Source organism: Theobroma cacao, chromosome 9, assembly GCF_053813885.1.
Source record: "Theobroma cacao isolate CCN51 chromosome 9, ASM5381388v1, whole genome shotgun sequence".
NCBI classification, from domain to species: domain Eukaryota; kingdom Viridiplantae; phylum Streptophyta; class Magnoliopsida; order Malvales; family Malvaceae; genus Theobroma; species Theobroma cacao.
Window position 1 is genome coordinate 6,181,773 of NC_142647.1, and position 24,473 is coordinate 6,206,245.

The 24,473-nt window shown below is 36.4% G+C and overlaps 3 protein-coding genes across 3 annotated transcripts; all 3 read left to right on the plus strand.

The window, feature by feature from the left end:
- Positions 1–1,761: 1,761 nt before the first annotated feature.
- Positions 1,762–6,314, plus strand: LOC18588651 (uncharacterized). Its single transcript, XM_007013208.3, has 3 exons — positions 1,762–2,278; positions 4,262–4,517; positions 5,761–6,314. Exons 1-3 carry the CDS (start codon positions 1,961–1,963, stop codon positions 6,144–6,146), a joined length of 960 nt encoding a protein of 319 aa, XP_007013270.1. The 5' UTR covers positions 1,762–1,960; the 3' UTR covers positions 6,147–6,314.
- A 683-nt stretch (positions 6,315–6,997) lies between these two features.
- On the plus strand, positions 6,998–8,487 carry LOC18588652 (HXXXD-type acyl-transferase family protein). Its single transcript, XM_007013209.3, has one exon. The coding sequence runs from the start codon at positions 7,111–7,113 to the stop codon at positions 8,485–8,487; it is 1,377 nt and encodes a 458-aa protein (XP_007013271.3). The 5' UTR covers positions 6,998–7,110.
- A 536-nt stretch (positions 8,488–9,023) lies between these two features.
- On the plus strand, positions 9,024–24,029 carry GRV2 (DNAJ heat shock N-terminal domain-containing protein). Its single transcript, XM_007013210.3, has 22 exons — positions 9,024–9,960; positions 10,665–10,898; positions 11,401–11,488; positions 11,627–11,835; positions 12,338–12,439; positions 12,517–12,579; positions 12,724–14,958; positions 15,129–15,491; positions 16,061–16,201; positions 16,382–16,774; positions 17,844–18,338; positions 18,491–18,714; positions 18,819–19,163; positions 20,051–20,345; positions 20,421–20,876; positions 20,948–21,293; positions 21,373–21,716; positions 21,791–22,249; positions 22,508–22,632; positions 22,905–23,028; positions 23,246–23,314; positions 23,487–24,029. The coding sequence occupies exons 1-22, from the start codon at positions 9,547–9,549 to the stop codon at positions 23,688–23,690; spliced, it is 7,728 nt and encodes a 2,575-aa protein (XP_007013272.3). The 5' UTR covers positions 9,024–9,546; the 3' UTR covers positions 23,691–24,029.
- Positions 24,030–24,473: the final 444 nt, after the last annotated feature.

Here is a 24,473-nt window from a genome sequence, read left to right on the forward strand (position 1 = left end):
ACGACTCACATTCACCCAACTACGCTAAAATTCCAACATCTAAAAGCAATCTTCAGTCCCCTCCCCACTTGACCTTAAAACCCACACCGTTAATTTTTACCATAAAATTAACTTGATTAAATACTCAAATAAAGTTCTTAATTATGTCAAAAAAGTCAATTTAACTCTTTATCTTTTTATTATATTCTAATAAACTTCTGATTTTTTATTTTTATCAAATAAACCTCTCTCATTAACTGTTGACTAACTTCCATTAGTCAAAAATACATTCAATAATTTTTTATGACACATTAGCTATCACATGACATGTTGATGTGTGATCTTGATGATATCAATATATGACATGTTATTAAAAATTATTGACTTGAAATTGTATATTTTCCTTTTTAAATATCCAAAAATTATTGATTAAGGATCTAAAATAAAAAATTAAAAAAATTTAATTATTTCAAATTGATTACCATCGTTTCTTAACTAATATTATCTTTTTAATTGAAGTTATCTTTCCTAACAAAAAAAACCTAATCTATTTTTTTATAGTTTGATTGAAGCTATTGTTAGTTGATTGAAATTTGGTGCAGAGAGATATGAGAATACCCAGAAACAATTTTGAAAAGAAAAAGAGTAAAGGTATAACACACAACATTTATAATATTGAAACTAACAAAGACACAATATTATTTTACAATAAAATAGAATCAAATTATTCTCTTTTCTTTCTTAAAATTTGTAAGGAAAATTTAATTTCTTTTCTTCCCTATAATATGTAAAGAAAATTCGATTTTTTTTTCTTCCCCATAATCTGTAAAAGAAAATTAAATCTTTCTTTTCTTTTTATAAAATTTGTAAGGAAAATATGATATTTTTTTCTTTTTTTAAATTTATAAAAAAGAATCTAATGGTGTTGCATTTTATTTATTAATAATAATAGATTTTCTGTTTATATTTTTTTACATATTTTAACTATAAAGTATGTTAGGTTTAAAAAATGTTGAAAAAAGTGAAAGATTTTTTTATTAAAAAAGGATGGCTTAGTTTGAACTAATTATTTTTTTAAATTTTTTAAAATTTGTAATTAATAATTTTAAATATCTGAATAAATAAAAATTTTTAATTTTTAATTTTTAATTAATAATTTTTTATATCATGTCATTTAATACTTGACATTGATGTTATCAAGATGGCACGTTAATCTATCACATAAAAAATAACGTGACATTAACTAATTTTTATTAATCAATGATTAATGTGAGGAGTTTATGTAATTTAAAATAAAAATTTAAAAATTTATTTGAATATAATAAAAACTTTTTTATATAACTTACGATTTATTAACGTAATTAATCAATTAACTTTTACCATAGATTAAGAGGAAAAAAAAAAGAAATTTAACCTTTTACGTGCATTTGCCCTAAGCAGCCCCATCAAATCCCACGTTTTTTTGACGAAAAAAAAAAACAGTCCAAATTCACAGCAGAAAAAAAAAAAAAAGTAACAGAAAGAAGAAGAGAAGGGTTTTCTTACTTCATTTCTCATTTTTTCCTTCCTTCTATTTATATTGAAAACTTGAAAACACTTAACCTAGATTTGAAGAACACCTTGCCTTACCTTGCCTTATCTTAGATTTGAAGAACACCTTGCCTTAACTTGCCTTATCTTCTTCTTCTTCTTACCATTTCCCGAATTAAAACGTTGATAACAATCCGTTCAGGCATTTTTCAGATCATCTGGGAAAACCGCAAATTAAAATTGAACTTTTTTTAATCGGTTTTTCGTTATATTCCACTAATAGTTGAATAAAATCTCAATTTCTGCTTTTTAAATCAAGAACATATATTTTTTTTACAACCCCAGAATTTTTCATTGCTTAAAAATCGTTTGGTAAACTTCTGCTCATTTAGAATTCAGAAGTGTTCAAAAGTTTTTGGGTGTGTTTGGTTACGAGGGTGGGGATATAAAAATGGTGGGAGGAGGGAATAGCAGGAGGGATGAGCCTTTGGTGATTAACAGCACCAATGTTTTTGCGGCGCTTGGGAGTTTGAAGAAGAAGAAGAAGAAGGGAAGTGAAAAGGAACATCAAGGCTCCTCTTCTAAGACCAGAGGGAAAAAGGGAGGGGAGAAGGAAGCGGAGAAGAAAGAGGTGTTCTGGGCCCCATCACCTCTCAAGACGAAGTCTTGGGCTGACGTTGATGACGAAGATGATGATGATTATTATGCCTCCATGGCTCCTCCTGGTTCTGCTTGGGACACTCATAAAGAACCTGAGCCTGCTTTAGAGGTCAGGACTTTGTTTTTTGTTTCAATTATCGTTTTCATGATTAGATGATGATGAGTTTTTGTTTTGATATTTTTTTCTCTTTGGTTTTTGTTGGTATTTGGATCATCCAAATGATGATAAGATTTAGTATTATGTTTATGATAATGGATATGATGTAATGCATTGTCATCTATTCATGAAGTATGGCTTTTGTCTGGTGATGAACGGAATGCTTTTTCATCAATGTGGACTGTTTTTTTCCCCCAGAAGCTGTGTATTTTTTAGTTTAGTAAATGTGGGTTTTGGATTTTTTTTTATCTATTCAATAAAAGGGTTGGACTATGATAGATGATGATTATGCTTCCTTTAAAGAGAAATTGTTTGTTCTGGAAAAATGTTTTAATTATATGTGATTCTGACTAAAATTTCTTGCAGTTGGTTTATCTGCGCTTCACTAGATACTAGGAAATGAAACTTATAATATGGATCCGAGAATGCTTTTGGATTTATGAGCACCATGATGAGTAATTCTGTATGGAGGTTACATATCCATTCCTGTTATGCATTGTTTTCAATAGCAATCAGTTTTTTCCTATCCTTTTTTGCCAAAGAAGTATATTTTCTTTATAAAAGGAATTGTTTATATCTTTGTGCTTATTATGTTTAATGAATGAATAATGTTGATAATATACATGCTGTAGTTACTGAGTTAGATTTTTTTCCTCCACATCCAAAATGCAGGGTTTGCTTGCTTTGATCATTCTTCTGGTCTTTTGGTTGCATGAAATTAAACTTGATTCTGAAAACTAACATTTGTATGATGTAATCTGTTTATGGTTCTGCTCTACCTGGTGTTCATGTGTACACAATTGCCATTTTGGTTGTATTCACTGTTTTAAGATTTATATGTGTATGGGGTTGTCTTCACGTTGAACTTTGGATGTCGATTTTGTGTCGGTCTTCTAAGATCTGATCATTTAGTTATATGAGACTAAACTTGATTCTTAAACCAAACAGGTGTCTATAGTCCCGTGTTTGAGGGTTGGGTGCCACTTTATTCGTTTTACACATATGTTTAGTCATTTTTGGTCATTTTGACTATGATCAGATATACCAAATAATTTGATTGTCATCATTAAACTCTTAGATTAGTTTCTTTTTTGCTATTATGAACAAATGTATAGGATGTCGTCACTTAGTTTGTCGGATTCAATACATTAAATGTGAAATCAGCCTGTGTACATGGAGGAAACTCTTTGGCGTATATGTTTCTGGTTGACTTGGTGCTATCCTCTGCTCATGGATCAGCTGAAATTATTAAACGCCTCCCCACCATGAACCTTTGGAACTAAAATTATTGTTGTTGTTGCATGAGCCTTTTTTTTATTTATTGCAAGAGTGAAATGAACTGCTACAAAAAATTTCTATCAATAGCCTAGGAAATGCTTTTTAGAGATTGTAGATAAGATTATTTATCTTCTTGTCAGGTGCAATATTACTACTAAAACTGGTATTATCTCATGAAGATATTTAAACGTAAATTTTAAATGATACTGTGGATAAATGTGTGATTAGATGCCTAAAAAGATTCTGTCATGGAAAAAGATATTTATAGAAAGTGCGATTCATAGTGGGGAAAATTATAGGTCCTAATTGATTGTATAACTTGTTGGGTGCAGCCTAGACTGTCTTTGTTAAGTCAGTCTTTGATTAAAATGATTCTAGTTGGCAAAATGGCTGAGCAGTGGTTACAATTTCAATGACAAATGTCTGAGTAACGTCAAACTGTAGTTTATAGGAATGAGAGGGGGAATGGGGGTTTACCCTTTCGGTCTTTGTAAATTATTCTTTTACTACTATATTTCAATTTGAGTGATAAAAACTCTTGAAAATGTGTTAAGGATATCTTGGACCTGGTTTTTACTATGTAAATGTCTTATGAATGCCATCATTATTTGGTTTTTATCAGGTAGTAGTTTTTTTTTTTTTAATTTTCCATTCCAGGAAAGTGAAAGTGAGGAAGAAGGTCTTGATGAAGTTGATGATGATGTTGAAGAAGAACATGAAAATGAAGCTAAGGCCCAGGTAGAAGAGCAGCCAGTTATGAAGAAGCCTCCTGAAGCTGCTATGGTCATTAAGGAGACAGAAAGACAGCTTTCAAAGAAGGAACTGAAGAAGAAAGGGCTTGAGGAACTGGATGCTGTTCTTGCTGAGTTAGGATATACCAAACAGGAGACAAGCAGCCCAGATGACTCCCATGGTAATTTAGCTTATTGCGCAGCTGAATATTAGTCTCTCCTCATTCTTAGATGCATGTTTAGTGCATGTTTGGCCTAGCTTTTTTTCAGGTTATTTACATCTTAAAAGCAAAAGACATGCCAAACATGATCTTTTGAGAAGCTCTTAAAAAAAAAGTAATTTTTTTTTTAAGAACAAAATTTAAAAAAAAAAGACTTAAAAAAAGGCTCCAAGGAGGAGCTTTTTCTTCTCTTCTTTTAAAAATACAAAAAAAATTTTATTTTTGTTCCAAAAATATCCTCATTTATTAAAAATAATTACAATATTACCTTCTTAAAAAAATATACATTTTATGATAATTTTAACAAAAATTATAACTTATAGAAAAAAACTTGTAAAAAAAATTTACCAAACAACTTTAGCTTAATTTTAAAAGCTATTATTTTTCATAAGAGCTTCATAATAGCTTTTAAGTTAGAAAAAAGTCAGGCCAAACAGGCTCTTAGTCTGGTTTTGTTGTAATGGAACATTAGTTTAATGCTGAAGCAGGTCTAAGAAAACATATATCTACCATGAAAATAGGAAGTATTTAATTACTTTTACTAACAGGCCCAGTGTTTGGGTCTATTCATTAAGCCCATTGGACACCTAATGGAATTTGACTAAAAATAAAATAAAATAAAATAATCAAAATAAAATAAAGCACATAAAAAATAAAAACTCATATATAAATATTAATTTTATATATATATATATATATATATATATATATATATATAAATGGTGTCTACAAGATTAATATGCCTTTTCCTGGTTTAACAATGAAGAATTTAGCAAGTGTTCACTCTTTTGAAGTCATTATGTTTCTTGGTTCATTTGTTACAAGTGTCTGGTTAAGCTCCATCTGGTGAACTGTAATACTGTTTACTCTTAATGTTATTTATGTCTCCTGTCCTAAAATGGTTTGCTTGCCACATTTTCCTACTGATATTACCTACTAGCTATACTGCAAGACTTAGATAGCAATCTTTTGCTAGTGTGTTTTTGAGGATTTATATGAGAAAGTAATGGGTTGAAATTGTAATCTTCTAAGCTTGGACTTCTATGACATGCCTTATGGCTCAGAACTGAGACTTTCCTTTAAGTGGTGGTTGTTATTGCTATTGTACTATATATTTGGTGTTGACTATTCCACTGTTAATTGCTTGCCGTGATTGATTACTTAGTAGTTTTTCTTACATGAAATTATCTTTTCCTGATTGCAGCCATTGCACAGGGGGAAAAATCAGAGAGCAATGGAGAAATGGAAAAGAAAGAGAATGCTCCTGCAGAGAGCAAAAGTGCCAAAAAGAAGAAAAAGAAAGACAAATTGTCAAAGGAGGTGAAAGAATCATCGCAGGGCCAGCCTGAAGGCATTGATGCTGGAAATCACACCGAAGAGACTGGTGAAACTGAGAAGCCTGAAGGGACATCTGCTGTTGATGTGAAGGAGCGGCTGAAGAAAGTGGTTTCTACAAAGAAGAAAAAATCAAGTAAAGAGATGGATGCTGCTGCCCGAGCTGCTGCCAGTGAGGCTGCTGCAAGGACTGCAAGGCTTGCTGCTGCAAAGAAAAAGGTGAAGAGTCACTACAATCAGCAGCCAGTGCGGTAATTTGGGAAGAGCTTTGAGTTTTGCTTTTCTTTTTAACTCCTCACATATGAACATGTACCTTCTCCTGTTCATTTTGTTAATGCGAAATAAACATCAGTAAATGGTTTTTGTGGATGTGACTCTCATCGGGGCACTTTTGTTCTCAGAGAAAAAAATCAGTTCCTTTAATCTTGGTATTTCTTCTTTGTGTTGGATGTTAGCAGAAAATTCTTTATATGCTAGATCAAAATTAATATTTTGTATTGTTATGCCTGGTGCTGATAGTTCTCTTTAGCAATTTATACTAGGAACTTAATGTAAGATGCAGACTGCAGAGCATAATATGGTCTATGGTGCACTTGAAATGCAAAGTGCTTGTGTCATAAATACTGCATCTGTTTGGTGTGTCATACCCCATCCTTAAAGAGTGGAAATGAAATAAGTAATGGTAGTAATGGGTGGAGTGCAAGATTGGATTGGAAAGAGTTATTTTGGTTGATTTGTTTATTAATATAGGGGCAGATTGGGGATGGGAACGTTGCTCATGCAATCAACCTTACCCATCCTCCCAATTTATATGGGGTTTCCTGCAACCAATTGCCTTTCTCTATTCGATGTTTTCATTTCCAAGTTGCATGTTTTTCGTCTGCATATAGTTTTCTGCACAATGGCAGGGGTTGTTGTCAACGACTTCATTTCATGCCCTCATCATGAATCTAATCTTTTCCCGATCTTAAATTCATAGTAGAATATAAGTTATCCCATAAAAGATTGTTATCAAGATGCAAAAACACAGTTGGTAACAAATAAATCTCGCCCAGTATGATGCAATCTTAGATCCCTTTTCTGTGGAACATGAAAGATATGAGCCTCAACTGTTTCATACCAACAATCCTTGAAAATCCCCTAATATAATGTAAGCATCTTTGTGCTCAATAAAAATCAATCGTCTACGAGTGCTATTGCTTGGCATGACCTCTCTCACATGGCTTCTGGGGTTCAAGAGCTTCATTTTCCTCACCTGCAAATCCCTATAACCATTGATCGGAGGATTCAAGTCATGCCGGCTGCTCCTATTCCTGTTGGCCCTGGCAGCAGCCTTTACCTGTCAAACCTTGATGATATGATTGGAGCACGTGTTTTCACACCAACTGTGTTCTTTTACAGATCAAAAGACTTGATTTCTGCTAGAGACCCAGTCATAAAAACATTGTGTGATGCACTAGCCAGAGTTTTGGTTCCTTATTATCCTTTATCTGGTAGGCTCAGAGAGGCCAAAAATGGGAAACTAGAAGTGTTTTTTGGACGAGAACAAGGTGCACTTGTGGTAGAGGCACACTCCAATATGGCATTGGCTGAATTAGGAGACCTTGCAGTGCCAAACCCAGCATGGGCGCCATTAGTCTATAGGTTCCCCAGTGAAGAGCCATATAAGGTTCTTGACATGCCATTAGTTATAGCTCAGGTGACCGTTTTTTGCTGTGGTGGCTTTAGCCTTGGCCTGAGACTTTGCCATTGCATCTGTGATGGCCTTGGTGCTATGCAGTTTCTTGGTGCATGGGCTGCCACAGCAAAAGCAGGTGCATTGGTAACAAACCCTGAGCCTTGTTGGGACAGGGAATTTTTCCAGCCTCGAGATCCACCAATGATAAAGTATCTACATCCTGAATTTATGAGAATTGATGAAGGTTCAAGCTTAACGATGAGTCTATGGAGAGCCAAGCCTGTTCAAAAGTGTTACAGAGTTAGCCCTCAGTTCCAAGCTCAACTAAAATCTCTAGCTCAGCCTGATGGCATGCTTGCATGCTCTACCTTTGATGCTATGGCAGCTCATGTTTGGAGGTCATGGGTGAAAGCACTTGATGTAAAACCACTTGACTATGAACTTAGGCTTACATTTTCAGTCAATGCTCGTCCCAAGCTGAAAAACCCACCATTGAAAGAAGGGTTTTATGGTAATGTAGTTTGTCTGGCATGTGCAATGAGCCCTGTATATGATCTTATCAGGGGGCATCTCTCGGAGACTGCTCGATTGGTTCGCGAAGCCAGGCTTGGCGTATCAGAAGAGTATGTAAGATCTACAGTTGACTATGTTGAAGCAGACAGGCCAAGAAGGCTTGAATTCGGAGGGAAATTGACCATAACACAGTGGACTAGATTTTCCATTTATGAATCTGCTGATTTTGGGTGGGGAAGGCCAATTTATGCTGGTCCGATAGACCTGACCCCAACACCACAGGTTTGTGTATTCTTGCCAGAAGGAGGCGCTGATTCTAGTGGAACTATGGTGGTTTGTATCTGCTTGCCTGAGTCTGCCACCAATAAATTTACAGAGTTTCTATGTTTAAAGGATTCCGTATGATTGCAACGGTGAATAACTAGTCTGCTGCGCGCCATGTACTCGGATGGTCATTTTTTTTTTCAATTAAGTTGAAAATTTTTGTAAAATAGATATGTAATGAGAATTATATTATTATACGTAATTATTGGTATATATTGAAATGTATTAAATATTATTTTATAAAATATTGATATTTGTGGTGATATTTTTATATAAAAGTATATTTATAAATAACTTTACGATAAAATAAAAATTTTCAATTTCATTTCAAAAATTTACATCATTTTTCAATGTTAAATATAACTAATGCAAAATCACAATTTTTGGAAGGGATTTTGTCAATTAAATGAGACGTGCAAAATGTAAGGTGGTAAAAACCGAAGATTACTGATTGATCAAAGCTAAAACTTGAGTTGAAAGTTTGTTGTTGCTGTTATCGGGGTCAGCAAAGGGGCCATGGCTGACACGGCTTTTACTTTATTATTGTTATGCCAAAAAAAAAGGAAAAGGAAAATACAAATAAACCCGTGACTCACCGACCTGTGACGGTATCCCACACCGCAATAGAATTGTTTTGACAGTGATGAAGGTTGCTCGCAACAACGAAGCAAACAACTCTTCCTCTCTTCTCCAAGCTGTCCACTCTCTCTCTCTTCTCTTCGTTTCAATCCAATTTCTCTTTCTCTTTCTCTCTCGATTGATTTTCCCTTCAATTAATCCTTAACTAATTTTATTAACAATTTCCTAATCGAGAAGAAAGGTTTTCAAGCTCAAATTGGACACACTGAGAATCCGATCTCGTTTTTCCGATGCGAATTTAGGGTTAGTTTTTTTAGGTGTTTAAAACTGATCGGAAAAGAAATAAAAGAAACTGGCCAGAGTGGCAGATTTCGTAAATACGGTTAGAAGCTGGGGGCTAATCAGTCACAGTCTCACCGTACCCCCCCGGCGCCACGTGTGGGACTCTGGTACTTCCTCCGCCCTAACAATGTCCCTCCTCTCCACACTCTCCACTACCTCGACTCCGTAACAACCCGGCCCTTACCTCCGACCCGACCCGATCCCCGACCCACTTCCTCTATGGAACACCACCATCCGGCTACTACCCCTCCTCCCCAGGAAGAACCCGAGTATCTCGCCCGTTACATCGTCATCAAACACTCGTGGCGCGGTCGTTACAAGCGAATCCTTTGCATTTCGAATGTTGCGATCATCACGCTCGACCCCTCGACTTTGTCGGTAACGAATTCGTACGATGTATCGACCGATTTCGAAGCTGCCACGCCGATAACCAGCAGGGATGAGAATTCTACTGAGTTTAATATGAATGTGAGGACCGATGGAAAAGGGAAATTTAAGGCGATAAAGTTTTCGTCGCGTTACCGGGCGAGTATTTTAACGGAATTGCATAGGATTAGGTGGAATCGATTAGGACCCGTGGCGGAGTTCCCGGTGTTGCATCTACGGAGACGCCGTGCCGAGTGGGCCCCTTTTGTAAGTTTTTGCCGGATTTATTTTGCTCTTGCTTTTGTTGATTGACTTTGTAAAGTTCTAAAACTTGAATTTTTAATGAAATTAGTTACTAATTGGATTGATTTTGGCTCTTACCTTTTGATTATTCTATAACATCGTAGTATTCAAATGTACTTTTAAGTTCTCTTAACTTTTATTTCAGCATTGTAAAACTCAGAGCATATATTCTGGGAGAATGATGCAAAAGATAGAAAAAGTGACTAGAAAAATTAGAACTAGTCAGGATTTAATTTAAACTAGTTGTATCTCGCAAGTTTTTGTTATAATTTCTAGTATTTAGGGCTTTTTTTGGGTTATATTTAGTGTATTTTGTGATATACTTGGGTTTAGTGCTTATGTTATTTTTGTTTCTGGTGCTTTGGAGTATTAGGAACTATTGAGACTTGAGTTATTGACATATTGAGTGTTGAGATTTTGATAATTGGAGATATAAAGATTCGAAATTTGACTACTGAGATTTGAGATTAGAGATTTTGGTAATTGAGATCAGATTGTTTCTGATAATTTGTCTGAAATTAGCTGCTTCTAGCTCAATTTTAATTTCTAAATAGCAGAAGTAGTTTTATAACTGTCTATGGTCTTGATTTAGTATTTACTACTGGTTACTTCCAATTTATGTATTGAATGTGCCCTTTCAAGTTGTTAACAACTGATTGTCTGTACAGAAATTGAAGGTCACATATGTTGGGATTGAACTTATTGACTTAAAATCTGGAGATCCTCGCTGGTGCTTAGATTTTAGAGATATGTCCTCCCCTGCCATTGTTCTACTTGCTGATGCTTATGGGAAGAAAAACGTTGATCATGGTGGTTTCGTTCTTTGCCCTTTATATGGAAGGAAATCTAAAGCTTTTCAAGCTGCTTCAGGGACCACAAATTCTGCTATCATTTTGAACCTGGTATTGACAACTTCTTTAATTTACTTTCATTAGTTTTTTCACCTTGGTTGAGATTGGGAACTTGGATTTCAAAGAAGTGATTAAGATTTGAAATTAGTACAAAAGTAGGTGATAGAACTCGTGAAAACATGACTTTTTTTTTTATTATTTTGAAGTCATGAACTTGTTAGATCTCTATTAAGTAGTGCATTTGGAATACCTTAATAATTTAGGAAATTTGAATTTCATCTGCTTATACCCTCGCAAATACATTAGGTATATTGAGTTTTAACTAGTTTTTAGATTATGTTTACCTCCATCCCTCACTATTTCTGTAAGAAACCAAAACCAAATCCATTCTCCAAAGTTCATGTTTCAACATAGCAGTTGTGTTTCCATTTATCTTGAAATTCTTTCAATTCAAAGAAGTTGCTCTATCCTGGATTCAGTATCCTTCTAGATCATATTATTCTTTTACTTTATAATTTATATTGATAATTTAATATTAAATATATCTGTGCAGACTAAAACTGCGAAATCAATGGTTGGAGTTTCTCTATCTGTGGACAATTCTCAATCTCTCACTGCAACAGAATATATAAAGCAAAGAGGTAGCTTACTAAAACAAACTTCCTCCTGTTTTCAGTCCTTAACTTCCTCTTCATCCTCATTTTTTGCCTCTTCTCTTTCTTGGATATGATTCTTTTGGTGTTTCTTTGATTAATATTGTAAAAATATATCAAACATAGCTAAAGAGGCAGTTGGAGCAGAAGAAACCCCTTGTGGAGGTTGGTCTGTGACAAGATTGCGTTCTGCTGCTCATGGAACTTTAAATGTTCCTGGATTGAGTTTCAATGTTGGCCCAAAAGGAGGACTTGGAGAGCATGGTGATGCTGTCTCTCGTCAACTCATCCTCACAAAAGCCTCCCTTGTTGAAAGGCGGCCAGATAACTATGAAGTAAGCTAACAACCTTAATCCTTTGATACAAAATCAGAATTAGTATTTTATACTTGTTTGTAGATGCTGTATACTGGTTGCATAACTTGCCTTATTAGTCCATGGCTACATGGAGTTAGAATTAGGAATCGCTTTTGAATTGGGGTTGGCTGAATGCTAGATACGACCATCTTTGCTAATATGTTAAGCCAAAAGGCAGAGTATGATGCATACACCTAAATCACAATCATTCAAGTTTTTAATGGTGTAAAATTATTGCTGGTAAACTATGGCTTTTAACAAATTCAAAGTTGAAAAATGCATCGGTCTACTAATGGTTCTAAAAAGCATCAGAGGATACATAGATATCCAATAAAAGCATCAAAGTATTAGTTCAACATATAGAGGCAAGTGTTACATGTTTCACAATGCAGATGGCTAATATTACATGCTTAATCCTTTTTGAGAAATTTTCTGAAGTAGAATTAATCAAATGCTGAAAATCTTCCTTAGATGTGTGCAGGCTGTTATTGTTCGTCCTTTATCTGCAGTGAGCTCACTTGTTCGATTTGCAGAGGAGCCCCAGATGTTTGCAATCGAATTCAATGATGGATGCCCTATCCATGTGAGAATAAATTATTTTTATTTGAAAGCGTAACATTTTTTAAGGTATGCAACTAATATGTATTCCATGGTTTACAGGTCTATGCAAGCACTTCACGGGATAGCTTACTGGCAGCAATTTGTGACGTGTTGCAAACAGAAGTAGGTATATGTTTTCTATCTAGTATACAAACAGGGGTTTCTTTTCTCTAAATTGTCATACTTGCTTTATTTGTCAGTACCTATAAGTTCTATTAGTGCTAGATAAATAGTTAATGTGGTTTGGTTGACCTTCTGCTTGTTCAGGGTCAGTGCCCAGTACCTGTTTTGCCAAGGTTGACAATGCCTGGTCATCGCATTGATCCACCTTGTGGGAGAGTTACTTTGCAATTTGGGCAACAACGCCCTCTTGCTGATGTGGATGGTGCATCCATGCATTTGAAACACTTAGCTGCTTCTGCCAAAGATGCTGTTGCTGAAGGTGGTTCTATTCCTGGTTCAAGAGCTAAGCTATGGCGTAGAATAAGGGAGTTCAATGCATGCATTTCATATGGTGGAGTGCCTCCTAATATTGAAGTACCCGAGGTGACTCTGATGGCCTTGATAACAATGCTTCCAGCAACACCAAATCTTCCTCCAGAGTCTCCTCCCTTGCCGCCTCCTTCACCTAAAGCAGCTGCAACAGTGATGGGCTTTGTTGCATGTTTACGCAGATTGTTGGCTTCCAAAAGTGCTGCTTCTCACGTTATGTCTTTTCCTGCTGCTGTTGGAAGAATTATGGGCTTACTGAGAAATGGATCTGAAGGTGTAGCTGCTGAAGCGGCAGGGCTTGTTGCAGCACTCATCGGAGGTGGTCCTGGGGATACAAATTTACTAACAGATTCTAAAGGAGAGCAACATGCCACAATTATGCACTCTAAGTCTGTATTATTCTCTCAGCATGGTTATGTAATTATCCTTGTCAACAGATTGAAACCTATGTCTGTATCGCCTTTATTGTCCATGGCTGTTGTTGAAGTTCTGGAGGCTATGATATGTGATCCACATGGTGAAACTACCCAATACACAGTTTTTGTTGAGCTATTGCGCCAAGTAGCTGGTTTGCGGCGCCGTTTATTTGCCTTGTTTGGCCATCCTGCAGAGAGTGTTAGGGAAACAGTTGCTGTAATAATGCGTACTATTGCAGAGGAAGATGCAATTGCCGCAGAGTCAATGCGAGATGCTGCTTTACGTGATGGTGCTCTTTTGAGGCATTTATTACATGCATTTTTCCTTCCTCCTGGTGAGCGGCGTGAGGTTAGTCAACAGCTTGTTGCTCTATGGGCAGATTCCTACCAACCAGCTCTAGATTTACTGTCTAGAGTTTTGCCTCCAGGACTTGTTGCTTATTTGCACACGCGATCTGATGGGGTACCTGAAGATTCTATTCAAGAGGGATCATTGACCAGTAAAAGACAGAGGCGTTTACTTCAGCAGAGGAGAGGTCGTACAGGGCGGGGGATTACATCACAAGAGCAATCCTTACCTTCTGTTAATAGTTATGAGGCAGGTGATGCAGTGAGGCAGATAAATACTGGCATCCATAGAGTGCCAGATAACAATCATAAATCTACTGTAGACCCTAATTCCAGTCAAGCTTCAACCCAATCTTCTGCTGCTCACACCGTACAAAGTGTGACCAGTGATGCATATTCCAGAGGAATTTCTCAAAATGGCCATTCCATAACAGCTGCTTCCACTGATGCCCCATCAGCAAATGTGCCTGGAGCATCAGAAGCAAATGCTTCAAATTCAGTTGATTCTGATGGCAATGTAGTTGGGTCAAATAACACGGGTCTTCCAGCACCTGCTCAGGTTGTTGTGGAGAACACTCCTGTTGGTTCCGGTCGTCTACTTTGTAATTGGCCTGAATTCTGGCGTGCTTTTAGCCTTGATCACAACCGTGCAGATTTGATCTGGAATGAGCGTACTAGGCAAGAGTTGAGGGAAGCTTTGCAAGCTGAGGTTCATAAATTGGATGTTGAGAAGGAGCGCACTGAAGATATTGTTCCTGGAGGTGCTACAGTGGAGAGTATGAGTGACCAAGATAGTGTTCCAAGGATCTCTTGGAATTATTCTGAGTTCTCAGTTAGTTATCCTAGTTTATCCAAGGAGGTTTGTGTTGGTCAATATTATCTGCGCTTGTTGCTTGAGAGTGGTAGTAGTGGCAGGGCACAGGATTTTCCACTTCGTGATCCTGTTGCTTTCTTCAGAGCCCTCTATCACCGATTCTTATGTGATGCTGATATAGGCCTTATGGTCGATGGTGCTGTTCCAGATGAAATGGGTTCATCTGATGATTGGTGTGATATGGGAAGATTAGATGGCTTTGGAGGAGGTGGAGGCTCTTCAGTTAGGGAGCTTTGTGCTAGGGCAATGGCAATAGTGTATGAACAACATTGCAATACAATAGGCCCTTTTGAAGGGACTGCACATATTACAGTTCTCTTGGACAGGACAGATGATAGAGCTTTGAGGCACCGTCTACTTCTTCTTTTGAAGGTACTAACATATATTTAGGTGCATTGCATATTTCAAACTATAAGGTTTAATGTGTAAGATTTTATGGAGCCAGTAGATGGAGTAGGATTGATTTTTTGTCAAAAATTGATTTTGGTTTCTAGTCGTGATAATTTGAAAGTAATAGCAACTCTGTATTGATGAATGTGCAGGTTTTGATGAAGATTTTAGCAAATGTGGAATCTTGTGTTTTGGTGGGAGGTTGCGTACTAGCTGTTGATTTACTAACAGTGGTTCATGAAGCTTCAGAGAGGACTGCTATCCCTTTACAATCAAATTTGATAGCTGCCACTGCTTTTATGGAGCCACTTAAGGAATGGATGTATACTGAGAAAGATGGTGCACAAGTTGGACCGTTAGAGAAGGATGCTATCAGAAGGTTGTGGTCGAAGAAATCTATAGATTGGACAACAAGGTGCTGGGCTTCAGGGATGCTGGACTGGAAGAGATTACGAGATATTCGTGAGCTTCGTTGGGCACTGTCCGTTCGGGTTCCTGTCCTTACACCAACTCAGGTATTGTCAGTCTCATGCTTGTCTGCATTATACTGCTTGCACGAGTGCTTTTGCATCTCGATGATGGTTTGCAGTGTTCACTTAAAGAGTGATAATTTTGCTCTATTAACTGGTTGGACTCTTCTTGTTATTCAATTTCTGCTTGTCAATGCTTGAAATCTGAATTTCTATATGCGATTTGATTGTCTGTTGAGTTTTTTATTCCCTTTTCTTTTTTTGGAGATTCTGTGTGTAATTGGGTATTTTGAATCATGTTTGAATTTCTTCTTTTATATTGTATGGAACATAGCTTCTGAAATGTTTTACTAGCCTTACTTAAAGCACTGTTAAATGGGCATTATTGATCTGTTGTTTGCATTTTAGTTTCTTAAGTGATCTTTCTTTGAGCCCAATTCAATGTTTGGGAACATTGAAGATGTATGATCGTACATATTTGTGATACAGATATTGTAATTAAGCACAAATTGGCTAGTGCACAAGTGTTGCTTTACTATTAAATATAATAATAGACATCTCTCTAATAATGTGCCTTTTTCTTGATGCCTTCTAATTGATAATTCTGTTTGCAGGTAGGAGAGGCTGCATTGTCTGTGTTACATAGCATGGTTTCTGCACATTCGGACTTAGATGACGCTGGTGAGATAGTTACTCCAACTCCAAGGGTAAAACGGATTTTGTCAAGTCCGCGTTGCCTTCCTCATATTGCACAGGTATTTTTTTTTTAATTGATAATTTAGTCACGCCTTCAGATTTTTCAAATAGGAAGTTGCAGAATCACTTTTTATTTTTGCAGGAAAGATTTGTAAGATATGCTTCTGTTGATAAATGGTATAATCCATCTGTGAAGTGTTTTACTTATGCAGTTGCATCTATTTCTTTTTCCTTGAAAGGCTATGCTTTCTGGTGAGCCAAGTATTGTAGAGGCTGCTGCTGCTTTGCTGAAGGCTGTTGTTACAAGAAATCCCAAGGCCATGATCCGTCTATACAGCACAGGTGCATTTTATTTTGCCCTGGCATACCCTGGATCCAACCTCCTTTCGATTGCGCAACTCTTCGCGGTAACTCATGTACATCAAGCTTTTCATGGTGGTGAAGAGGCTGCCGTTTCCTCTTCATTACCCCTTGCTAAACGTAGCGTATTGGGTGGACTTCTCCCTGAATCTTTGCTGTATGTATTGGAGCGTAGTGGACATCTTGCATTTGCTGCAGCAATGGTTTCTGACTCTGACACTCCAGAGATCATTTGGACGCACAAAATGCGAGCAGAAAATCTGATCCGTCAGGTGAATCATATTTTTAATTTGCTATATCTGATACGTCAGGTCTTAACTTTGCACTTTCACTTGCATGGATGTTGGCAGGGCAGAACTAGGATTTTTCTTTAGGGACCCATATGAAATTTAAGTATAGTCTATAGATAATGATGTAATATAAAGTAGCTTGATGCCTTATTGAATCAATTCTCTCATCTAGGGATGAGCATTCGGTCGGTTCAGTCTAAAATTTCAAAAACTGAATTAATTGAACTCCCCTAAAAATTAGTCGAAATCGACCAAACTGTAATAAAAAACCGAAAATAACCAAAACCAGCTTATCTCGGTCGGTTCTAATATGTTCTAATATGTATATTATAAAAATATTAATAATATTTGTGTTATTTTATATTTATATATGATATCTATTTATAATATATTAATAATATTTATATTTTAAAAATATGAACAATATTTTTATATTAAAAATAATATTCTCAATGATCAATTTTTCACTCAGTTCGGTTGTAAATTTTGGATATAAAAAATAAACTAAAATAACGAAATACATTTCTTGTCCTAACTGATTAATACTGAAACTGAAAAACCTGAACTGAATTAACCTAATTCAATTGATTCGGTCAATTGTTTTGGTTTAAACTGAAATATGCTCACCCCTTCTGGCATCAATGTTTCATTATGTTAAAGAAATTACATTTGCTAATTTATCGTTTATTGACAAATAGACAACTAGGGTTTTAAAGAAAAATAGATAAACTACTTTATATAATAGAAAATTTGAAATTTTACGTGTGTGTGTGTGTGTGAGAGAGAGAGAGAGAGAGAGAGAGAGATCCTTTTCTTCTTCTTTGCTTTTTTTTTTTTTTTTGCAAAGAAGTTGTTCCCTCTCTTCTCCTTTGCAACTTATTGTTTTTCTGAATGCATGAACCTAATTGTGTTCAGAAAAATGCAAATCAGAAACTACTTAGCCAAACTTTAGCTAGAAGAATAATATCTTTTGAGGCCAAATATAAAGGACAAAGGTTGCAATGTTACTTGGTAAACCTTCATCTGATACATTTTTTATTCCTTTCCAAAGGTTTTGCAGCATCTTGGTGATTTCCCCCAGAAATTGTCACAACACTGCCATTCTTTATACGAGTATGCTCCTATGCCACCAGTGACTTATCCAGAGCTCAGAGACGAAATGTGGTGTCACCGTTATTATCTTCGAAATTTATGTGATGAGATCCGTTTTCCAAACTGGCCAATTGTTGAGCATGTAGAGTTTCTACAGTCCCTGCTAGTAATGTGGCGAGAAGAGTTGACGCGAAAACCAATGGATCTTTCTGAGGAAGAAGCTTGCAAAATATTAGAGATTACCTTGGAAGAAGTATCTAGTGATGATGCTGATCAGAAGTATTCTCATGAGGTGACTGGAGAGATTTCTAGCATATCCAAACAAATTGAGAACATTGATGAAGAAAAGCTTAAGCGACAATATAGGAAACTTGCAATGAAATACCATCCTGATAAAAATCCTGAAGGGAGGGAGAAATTTCTTGCTGTACAAAAGGCTTATGAACGACTTCAGGTAGATGTTTGCTCCTGAGCTTAATGCATACTAACTTGCTTGTATCAAATTAAAGAAAGTAGAAGTTTTCGAATAATTTATCCTATGTACCCTCAATTCATCGTATTCTTTTAATTTGCAAGACAATTTACCTTATATTTCTCTTTATATAGGCTACAATGCAAGGTCTGCAAGGTCCTCAGCCCTGGAGGCTGTTGCTTTTGTTGAAAGGACAATGCATCTTGTACAGACGATATGGAGATGTGTTGGAACCATTTAAATATGCTGGTTATCCCATGTTGCTCAATGCAGTTACTGTTGACAAGGAAGATAATAATTTTCTTTCCTCAGATAGAGCACCTCTTCTTGTTGCAGCATCCGAGCTTGTTTGGCTTACGTAAACTCCCTCTTGCCAATATAAACTTTTGTAAATTTAGGTTTACTAGTTAAATTTGACTTGGAGATTTCATTGCTTCATACCTATTTTCTTTTTAATGTTAGGTGTGCGTCTTCCTCATTGAATGGTGAAGAACTTGTAAGAGATGGTGGGATACAACTTCTTGCAACACTTCTTTCTCGTTGCATGTGTGTAGTTCAACCAACTACTCCTGCAAACGAACCATCTTCTATCATCGTTACAAACGTGATGCGAACCTTTTCTGTCCTGAGTCAGTTTGAGACTGCCAGGATTGAGATTCTTGAGTTTCCTGGACTTGTTGAGGACATAGTGCACTGCACTGAACTTGAGCTTGTACCTGCTGCTGTTGATACTGCCCTCCAGACTATTGCTCATGTTTCCGTTTCCTTTGATTTGCAAGATGCCTTGATAAAGGCTGGAGTGCTATGGTAAATCGGCTTACCTTTCAGTCTATTTGATCCATGTGCTGTTAGTTGCATGCATGTTTGCACCATTGTTAGTTAATTTATCTGTGGCCACATTTAGTCTGATTGGTACTTGTTCTGTTCTTACATAGTTGCACTATTCACAATATTTTCTTTGCATCTGCTGTCAAACTGCATTTAGTCTTTCCATTATTCTGTCTATTGGGACTATTGTCATTCTTTTGCTTGAAGTCAATTACTCCCCTAAATTACCAGGGAACATCCTCTTCAATTTAGAAACTTATAGAAGACTAGGAGCCTGTTTGGTATTGGGATTGATCTGCATTTGATTGCAATCATCAAATTTGATTGCCAAATGCAATGCCAGACAAGACGCAAAATTCTGATTAAAAATCCCGATTCCGGTGAATTTGTTGCCAATCATAAAAGCAGATAGGAATTTTATGATTGCGATTGCTTATTGAAGAAGTCACAATGCCAAACTGGGGCTGAATAGTTGGCCTTTTGTTTTCTGCAGCTGCACATATGGGTGATTTTCAAGCCTTTTTGTGTCATTAATGTCTGTACTAGGTTTTTCTATTATATTAAGCTGTGAGGATTCTTTTTTTTGCTTCATCTAAAGACCAATCTTCATATGTTTACATTATCTACTGGACATGCATGAAAGTGACATTATGGAATTGCAAGAGACCGAGTTCAGATAATTTTTTGTATGATCATGTGTTTTGCATTCTTGCTGCTGAAGCTGTTATTCTTTATGTTTCTACTTGTTTGATTAACAGGTTTTGGATTTGATATCTTGAGAAGTTCTTTGGTAATCATGTATACTATGTCTATGATTCTCAATCACTTGATTAACTTGTTTTAATTGGTTAATATGGTTTGTATAGGTACCTTTTGCCATTGTTGCTTCAGTTTGACTCAACTGCAGAGGAATCTGATACAGCAGAGTCCCATGGTGTTGGTGCTAGTGTTCAAATTGCAAAAAACATGCATGCTGTTCAAGCATCTCAGGCTCTATCTAGGCTTAGTGGGTTGTGCAGTGATGAGAGCTCAACACCTTATAATGCACCTGTAGTCAATGCGCTCAGAGCTTTGCTAACTCCAAAACTTGCCAGTATGTTGAGAGATAGGGTACCAAAAGACCTACTGTCCAAGTTGAACACAAATTTGGAGTCACCAGAGGTAAAGAATGTGCTTTTTTTGTCTCATGTTAATCAACTTGATATTCATTCATGTCTCACTCGTTCTTTATCATAGATCATATGGAACTCTTCAACTCGAGCAGAATTGCTGAAATTTGTGGATCAGCAGCGTGCTAGCCAGGGTCCAGATGGTTCGTATGACCTGAAAGATTCACACATCTTTGCCTATGAAGCACTGTCAAAGGAACTCTTTGTTGGCAATGTTTATTTGAGGGTTTATAATGATCAACCAGACTTTGAGATCAGTGAACCAGAAGCATTTTGTGTGGCTTTGATTGATTTCATAGCTTCTCTAGTGCACAATCAGTGCTCTATGGATTCTGATGTTAAGGAAAATCTTAATACTAGCAACTTATCGCTGAAGTTCGAGCATCGAAGTGACACAACTGGTGCATCGGTAGATGAACAGCAAGTTCCTGATGATTCTCCAGCCGTGTCTGATAAAAAGGTGAAAGATAAGGAAGAAAATGTGCTGATTAAGAACCTTCAATTTGGACTTACCTCACTTCAGGTAATTTACTTTCTTGTGTGCACTAGGTTATTATAGAATTTAATATGTCTGACACTATTTTTCTTTTGCAGAACTTGCTGACAACATACCCAAATTTGGCATCCATATTTTCTACTAAAGAGAAGCTATTACCACTTTTTGAATGCTTTTCTGTGCCTGTTGCATCAGAAAGCAACATTCCTCAACTTTGCCTGAATGTTCTCTCTCTCTTGACTACATATGCTCCTTGCTTGGAAGCCATGGTCGCAGATGGATCTAGTCTTCTTCTTTTGTTGCAAATGCTCCACTCTGCCCCAGCTTGCCGTGAAGGGGCACTTCATGTTCTCTATGCTTTGGCAAGCACGCCTGAACTTGCTTGGGCAGCTGCCAAGCATGGTGGTGTTGTTTACATTCTTGAACTTCTCTTGCCTTTACAAGGTAATAATTTCATTCTGGTTTTCCCACCCTTTTCTATTTAGAAGACGATCTTATTGATGTTAGAAATGCCTATGTGCAGAAGAAATTCCCTTGCAGCAAAGAGCAGCAGCAGCCTCTTTATTGGGCAAGCTTGTTTCACAGCCGATGCATGGACCTAGAGTTGCTATAACACTGGCAAGGTTTCTTCCAGATGGCCTAGTATCAGTCATAAGGGATGGGCCTGGCGAAGCTGTTGTGTCTGCCCTTGAACAGAATACAGAAACACCAGAACTTGTATGGACACCAGCCATGGCAGCTTCTCTGTCTGCACAAATTGCTACTATGGTGTCAGACCTGTACCGTGAACAGATGAAAGGCCGTGTCATTGACTGGGATGTACCTGAGCAAGCTTCTGCACAGCAGGAAATGAGAGATGAGCCACAGGTATTAATTATATTCTTTATCTAAATTTTCTAATAGTTATGTGCTGGGGAACTAATAAGTTCATAATCATGTAGGTTGGTGGGATCTATGTCAGGCTATTCCTAAAAGATCCCAAATTTCCACTTAGAAATCCCAAGAGATTCCTGGAAGGGCTACTAGATCAGTACTTGTCATGTATTGCTGCCACACATTATGAGTCACAATCTGTTGACCCTGAGCTTCCTTTGCTTCTTTCTGCTGCTTTGGTTTCATTATTGCGAGTGCACCCTGCACTTGCAGACCATGTTGGTTATCTTGGGTATGTGCCCAAACTTGTTGCTGCTGTGGCTTATGAGGGAAGGCGAGAAACAATGTCATCAGGGGAGATGAAAGATGGCAATAATATGGCAGACAGAACATATGAATCTGATGAGCAGCCTGCACAAACTCCACAAGAACGTGTGCGCCTCAGTTGTTTGCGAGTTCTGCATCAACTTGCTGCCAGTACAATATGTGCTGAAGCCATGGCAGCAACTAGTGTTGGAACACCTCAGGTGTGTGTTCAAACAACTGCCTTATGTGTTATGTTCTTGCTGTTTCTGTTGTCACTTAATTCCTTCAGTTTCATGCATTCTTCATTGTCATTGGTTTTCATGGTACTTTGGTTTTCCCTTTCTGTTTGATCTTCTTTGAAAATATCTTTATGCGCAAGCAGAATGGGTTGTTTAGCTTGTATATATACTTTTGATTAATGCAATGTTCTGCCCTTGATATTTGTATCCTCTTATTTACCCAAGAAAATATTATTGTAGGTTGTTCCACTTCTAATGAAAGCTATAGGATGGCAAGGTGGAAGCATTCTAGCTCTTGAAACACTTAAGCGTGTTGTGGGTGCTGGAAATCGAGCTAGGGATGCACTTGTCGCCCAAGGACTTAAGTAAGTAATTTTTATAGGCTATGTGAATAAATGTTGAAAATACATTCGTACAAAGACGCATAATCTCTCTTGCTTAGTAGAAGAAATATTTTTTAAGACTTGTGGCATTTTACTGAGAAACCTTCTTGATGAGTTCAATATTTGATTCATCTATTAATATTATGTCCCTGATGCTATTAGATTTGCTTAGGTGTAAGAGTTTCGTATTGTGTTTTTATTCGAAATCTGTTCTGTGGTTTCTGATGTTGAAACAAAATCTGTAAATAATGCAGGGTTGGTCTGGTTGAAGTACTTCTGGGGCTTCTTGATTGGAGAGCTGGGGGAAGGAATGGACTTTGCGCTCAGATGAAATGGAATGAATCAGAAGCATCTATTGGCAGGGTGCTTGCAATTGAGGTTAGATTGCAATCATATGGCTAACTTTCACCTTTGACTGACTCTAGTACATCATCATCGCTATTGCTATTTCTCTTTTGTGATTACTTCTTTAAATTGTATCATTCTAAATTATATTTGCATTGAAATTCATATATAGTTTTTCTTTTGAAGCCAATTTTTTTGCGTTTCTTTTTAAGTGCTCGAGATATCTGAAATTATGTCTTTTGTGATCCAGGTTTTGCATGCATTTGCAACCGAAGGGGCTCATTGTATTAAAGTGCGTGACATATTGAATGCGTCTGATGTAAGTCCTCACACATGCATTCTGTAGATACAAGTTTTATGAACCTTTAAAACGACATATTATTGATAGTTTCAATGTATTTTTTGTATCGTTAGTACTGGTTTTTGCAATTATGCATCTGTATACTTACAACGCATCTCATATCTTAGTGGTTATTGTGTGCATTTTGCAGGTTTGGAGTGCTTATAAAGATCAGAAACATGATCTTTTCCTTCCTTCAAATGCCCAATCTGCTGCGGCCGGAGTTGCTGGTCTAATTGAGAATTCCTCATCTAGACTCACTTATGCCCTCACAGCTCCGCCACCGACCACACAGGTAAGAATATCTGCTCCCACAGTATCTGATTCAAATGGAACGCAGGATGAGCTTCGATAATGCGAGGATTGGAAGGAATAATCAGTAAAGAATTATACAGGACACATTTGTATAGGCACTGTGTACAGTTTTCTTACCGTTTTGCATCCCGCTTCTTTTTACCCACTCTCTCTCCAAGGTGGTGGTTGCATTTTTCCCAGTGAAAAGGATATCTACAATATATACGTTGAAGAGAGGAAGGAAAGTATTGATTTTCCTGTGTAAAGAAAAATACAGATGATTGTAAATTGAAAATGGGTCTGTTGTGGAGGATTATCAGTAGATAGTTGAGGGGATTTTTTGGTTAGTTCATTATACCAATTTTTGTTAGCCAAGCTATATATGCTGCCTGTTTTCCCAGTTTGTGTTCGCCAGCTTTTTCAATAATGGTTCTGCTATTAATTTGTCGGAATGGTGGATGGTAATCAACAAAATAGAAGTCAAAAAATAAATAAAAATAATTATTTATTTTTTAAGATTTTTAACTCTTAAATTTATTTATTTATTAATAAAGTCTTTATTTCGTAAAAAAAAATTGAAATAAAAAATAAAGGAGATTTAGAAAATTGCAAAAAGTATTAAAGTTAAATTTTTTTTTTGAGTAAAATAGTTAAAACTTTTTAAGTTTTAATTATAATTTCAAATGGGTTCATTAGTTTGAAAAATAGACCGTCTGTCTTAAAAAAAATCTTTCGTTGGACACTAAATTCAGTTGTTAGTCAACAATTAAAGTTTTTTTTAAATTAAAAAAAATAATTTTATTTGTTATTAATTTTAAAATTATTATTAGATAAATTTTATTAA

What these genes read in the sequence shown, in the direction of transcription:
- LOC18588652 (XM_007013209.3), top strand. Translation starts at nt 7,111, where the DNA reads ATGGCTTCTGGGGTTCAAGAGCTTCATTTTCCTCACCTGCAAATCCCT.
- GRV2 (XM_007013210.3), top strand. Translation starts at nt 9,547, where the DNA reads ATGGAACACCACCATCCGGCTACTACCCCTCCTCCCCAGGAAGAACCC. An exon ending in CTTGTCGCCCAAGGACTTAA is followed by an intron (nt 22,633 to 22,904) that starts GTAAGTAATTTT and finishes TAAATAATGCAG; the next exon opens with GGTTGGTCTGGTTGAAGTAC. An exon ending in ACATATTGAATGCGTCTGAT is followed by an intron (nt 23,315 to 23,486) that starts GTAAGTCCTCAC and finishes TGCATTTTGCAG; the next exon opens with GTTTGGAGTGCTTATAAAGA.
- LOC18588651 (XM_007013208.3), top strand. Translation starts at nt 1,961, where the DNA reads ATGGTGGGAGGAGGGAATAGCAGGAGGGATGAGCCTTTGGTGATTAAC. An exon ending in AACCTGAGCCTGCTTTAGAG is followed by an intron (nt 2,279 to 4,261) that starts GTCAGGACTTTG and finishes TTTCCATTCCAG; the next exon opens with GAAAGTGAAAGTGAGGAAGA. An exon ending in CAGCCCAGATGACTCCCATG is followed by an intron (nt 4,518 to 5,760) that starts GTAATTTAGCTT and finishes TCCTGATTGCAG; the next exon opens with CCATTGCACAGGGGGAAAAA.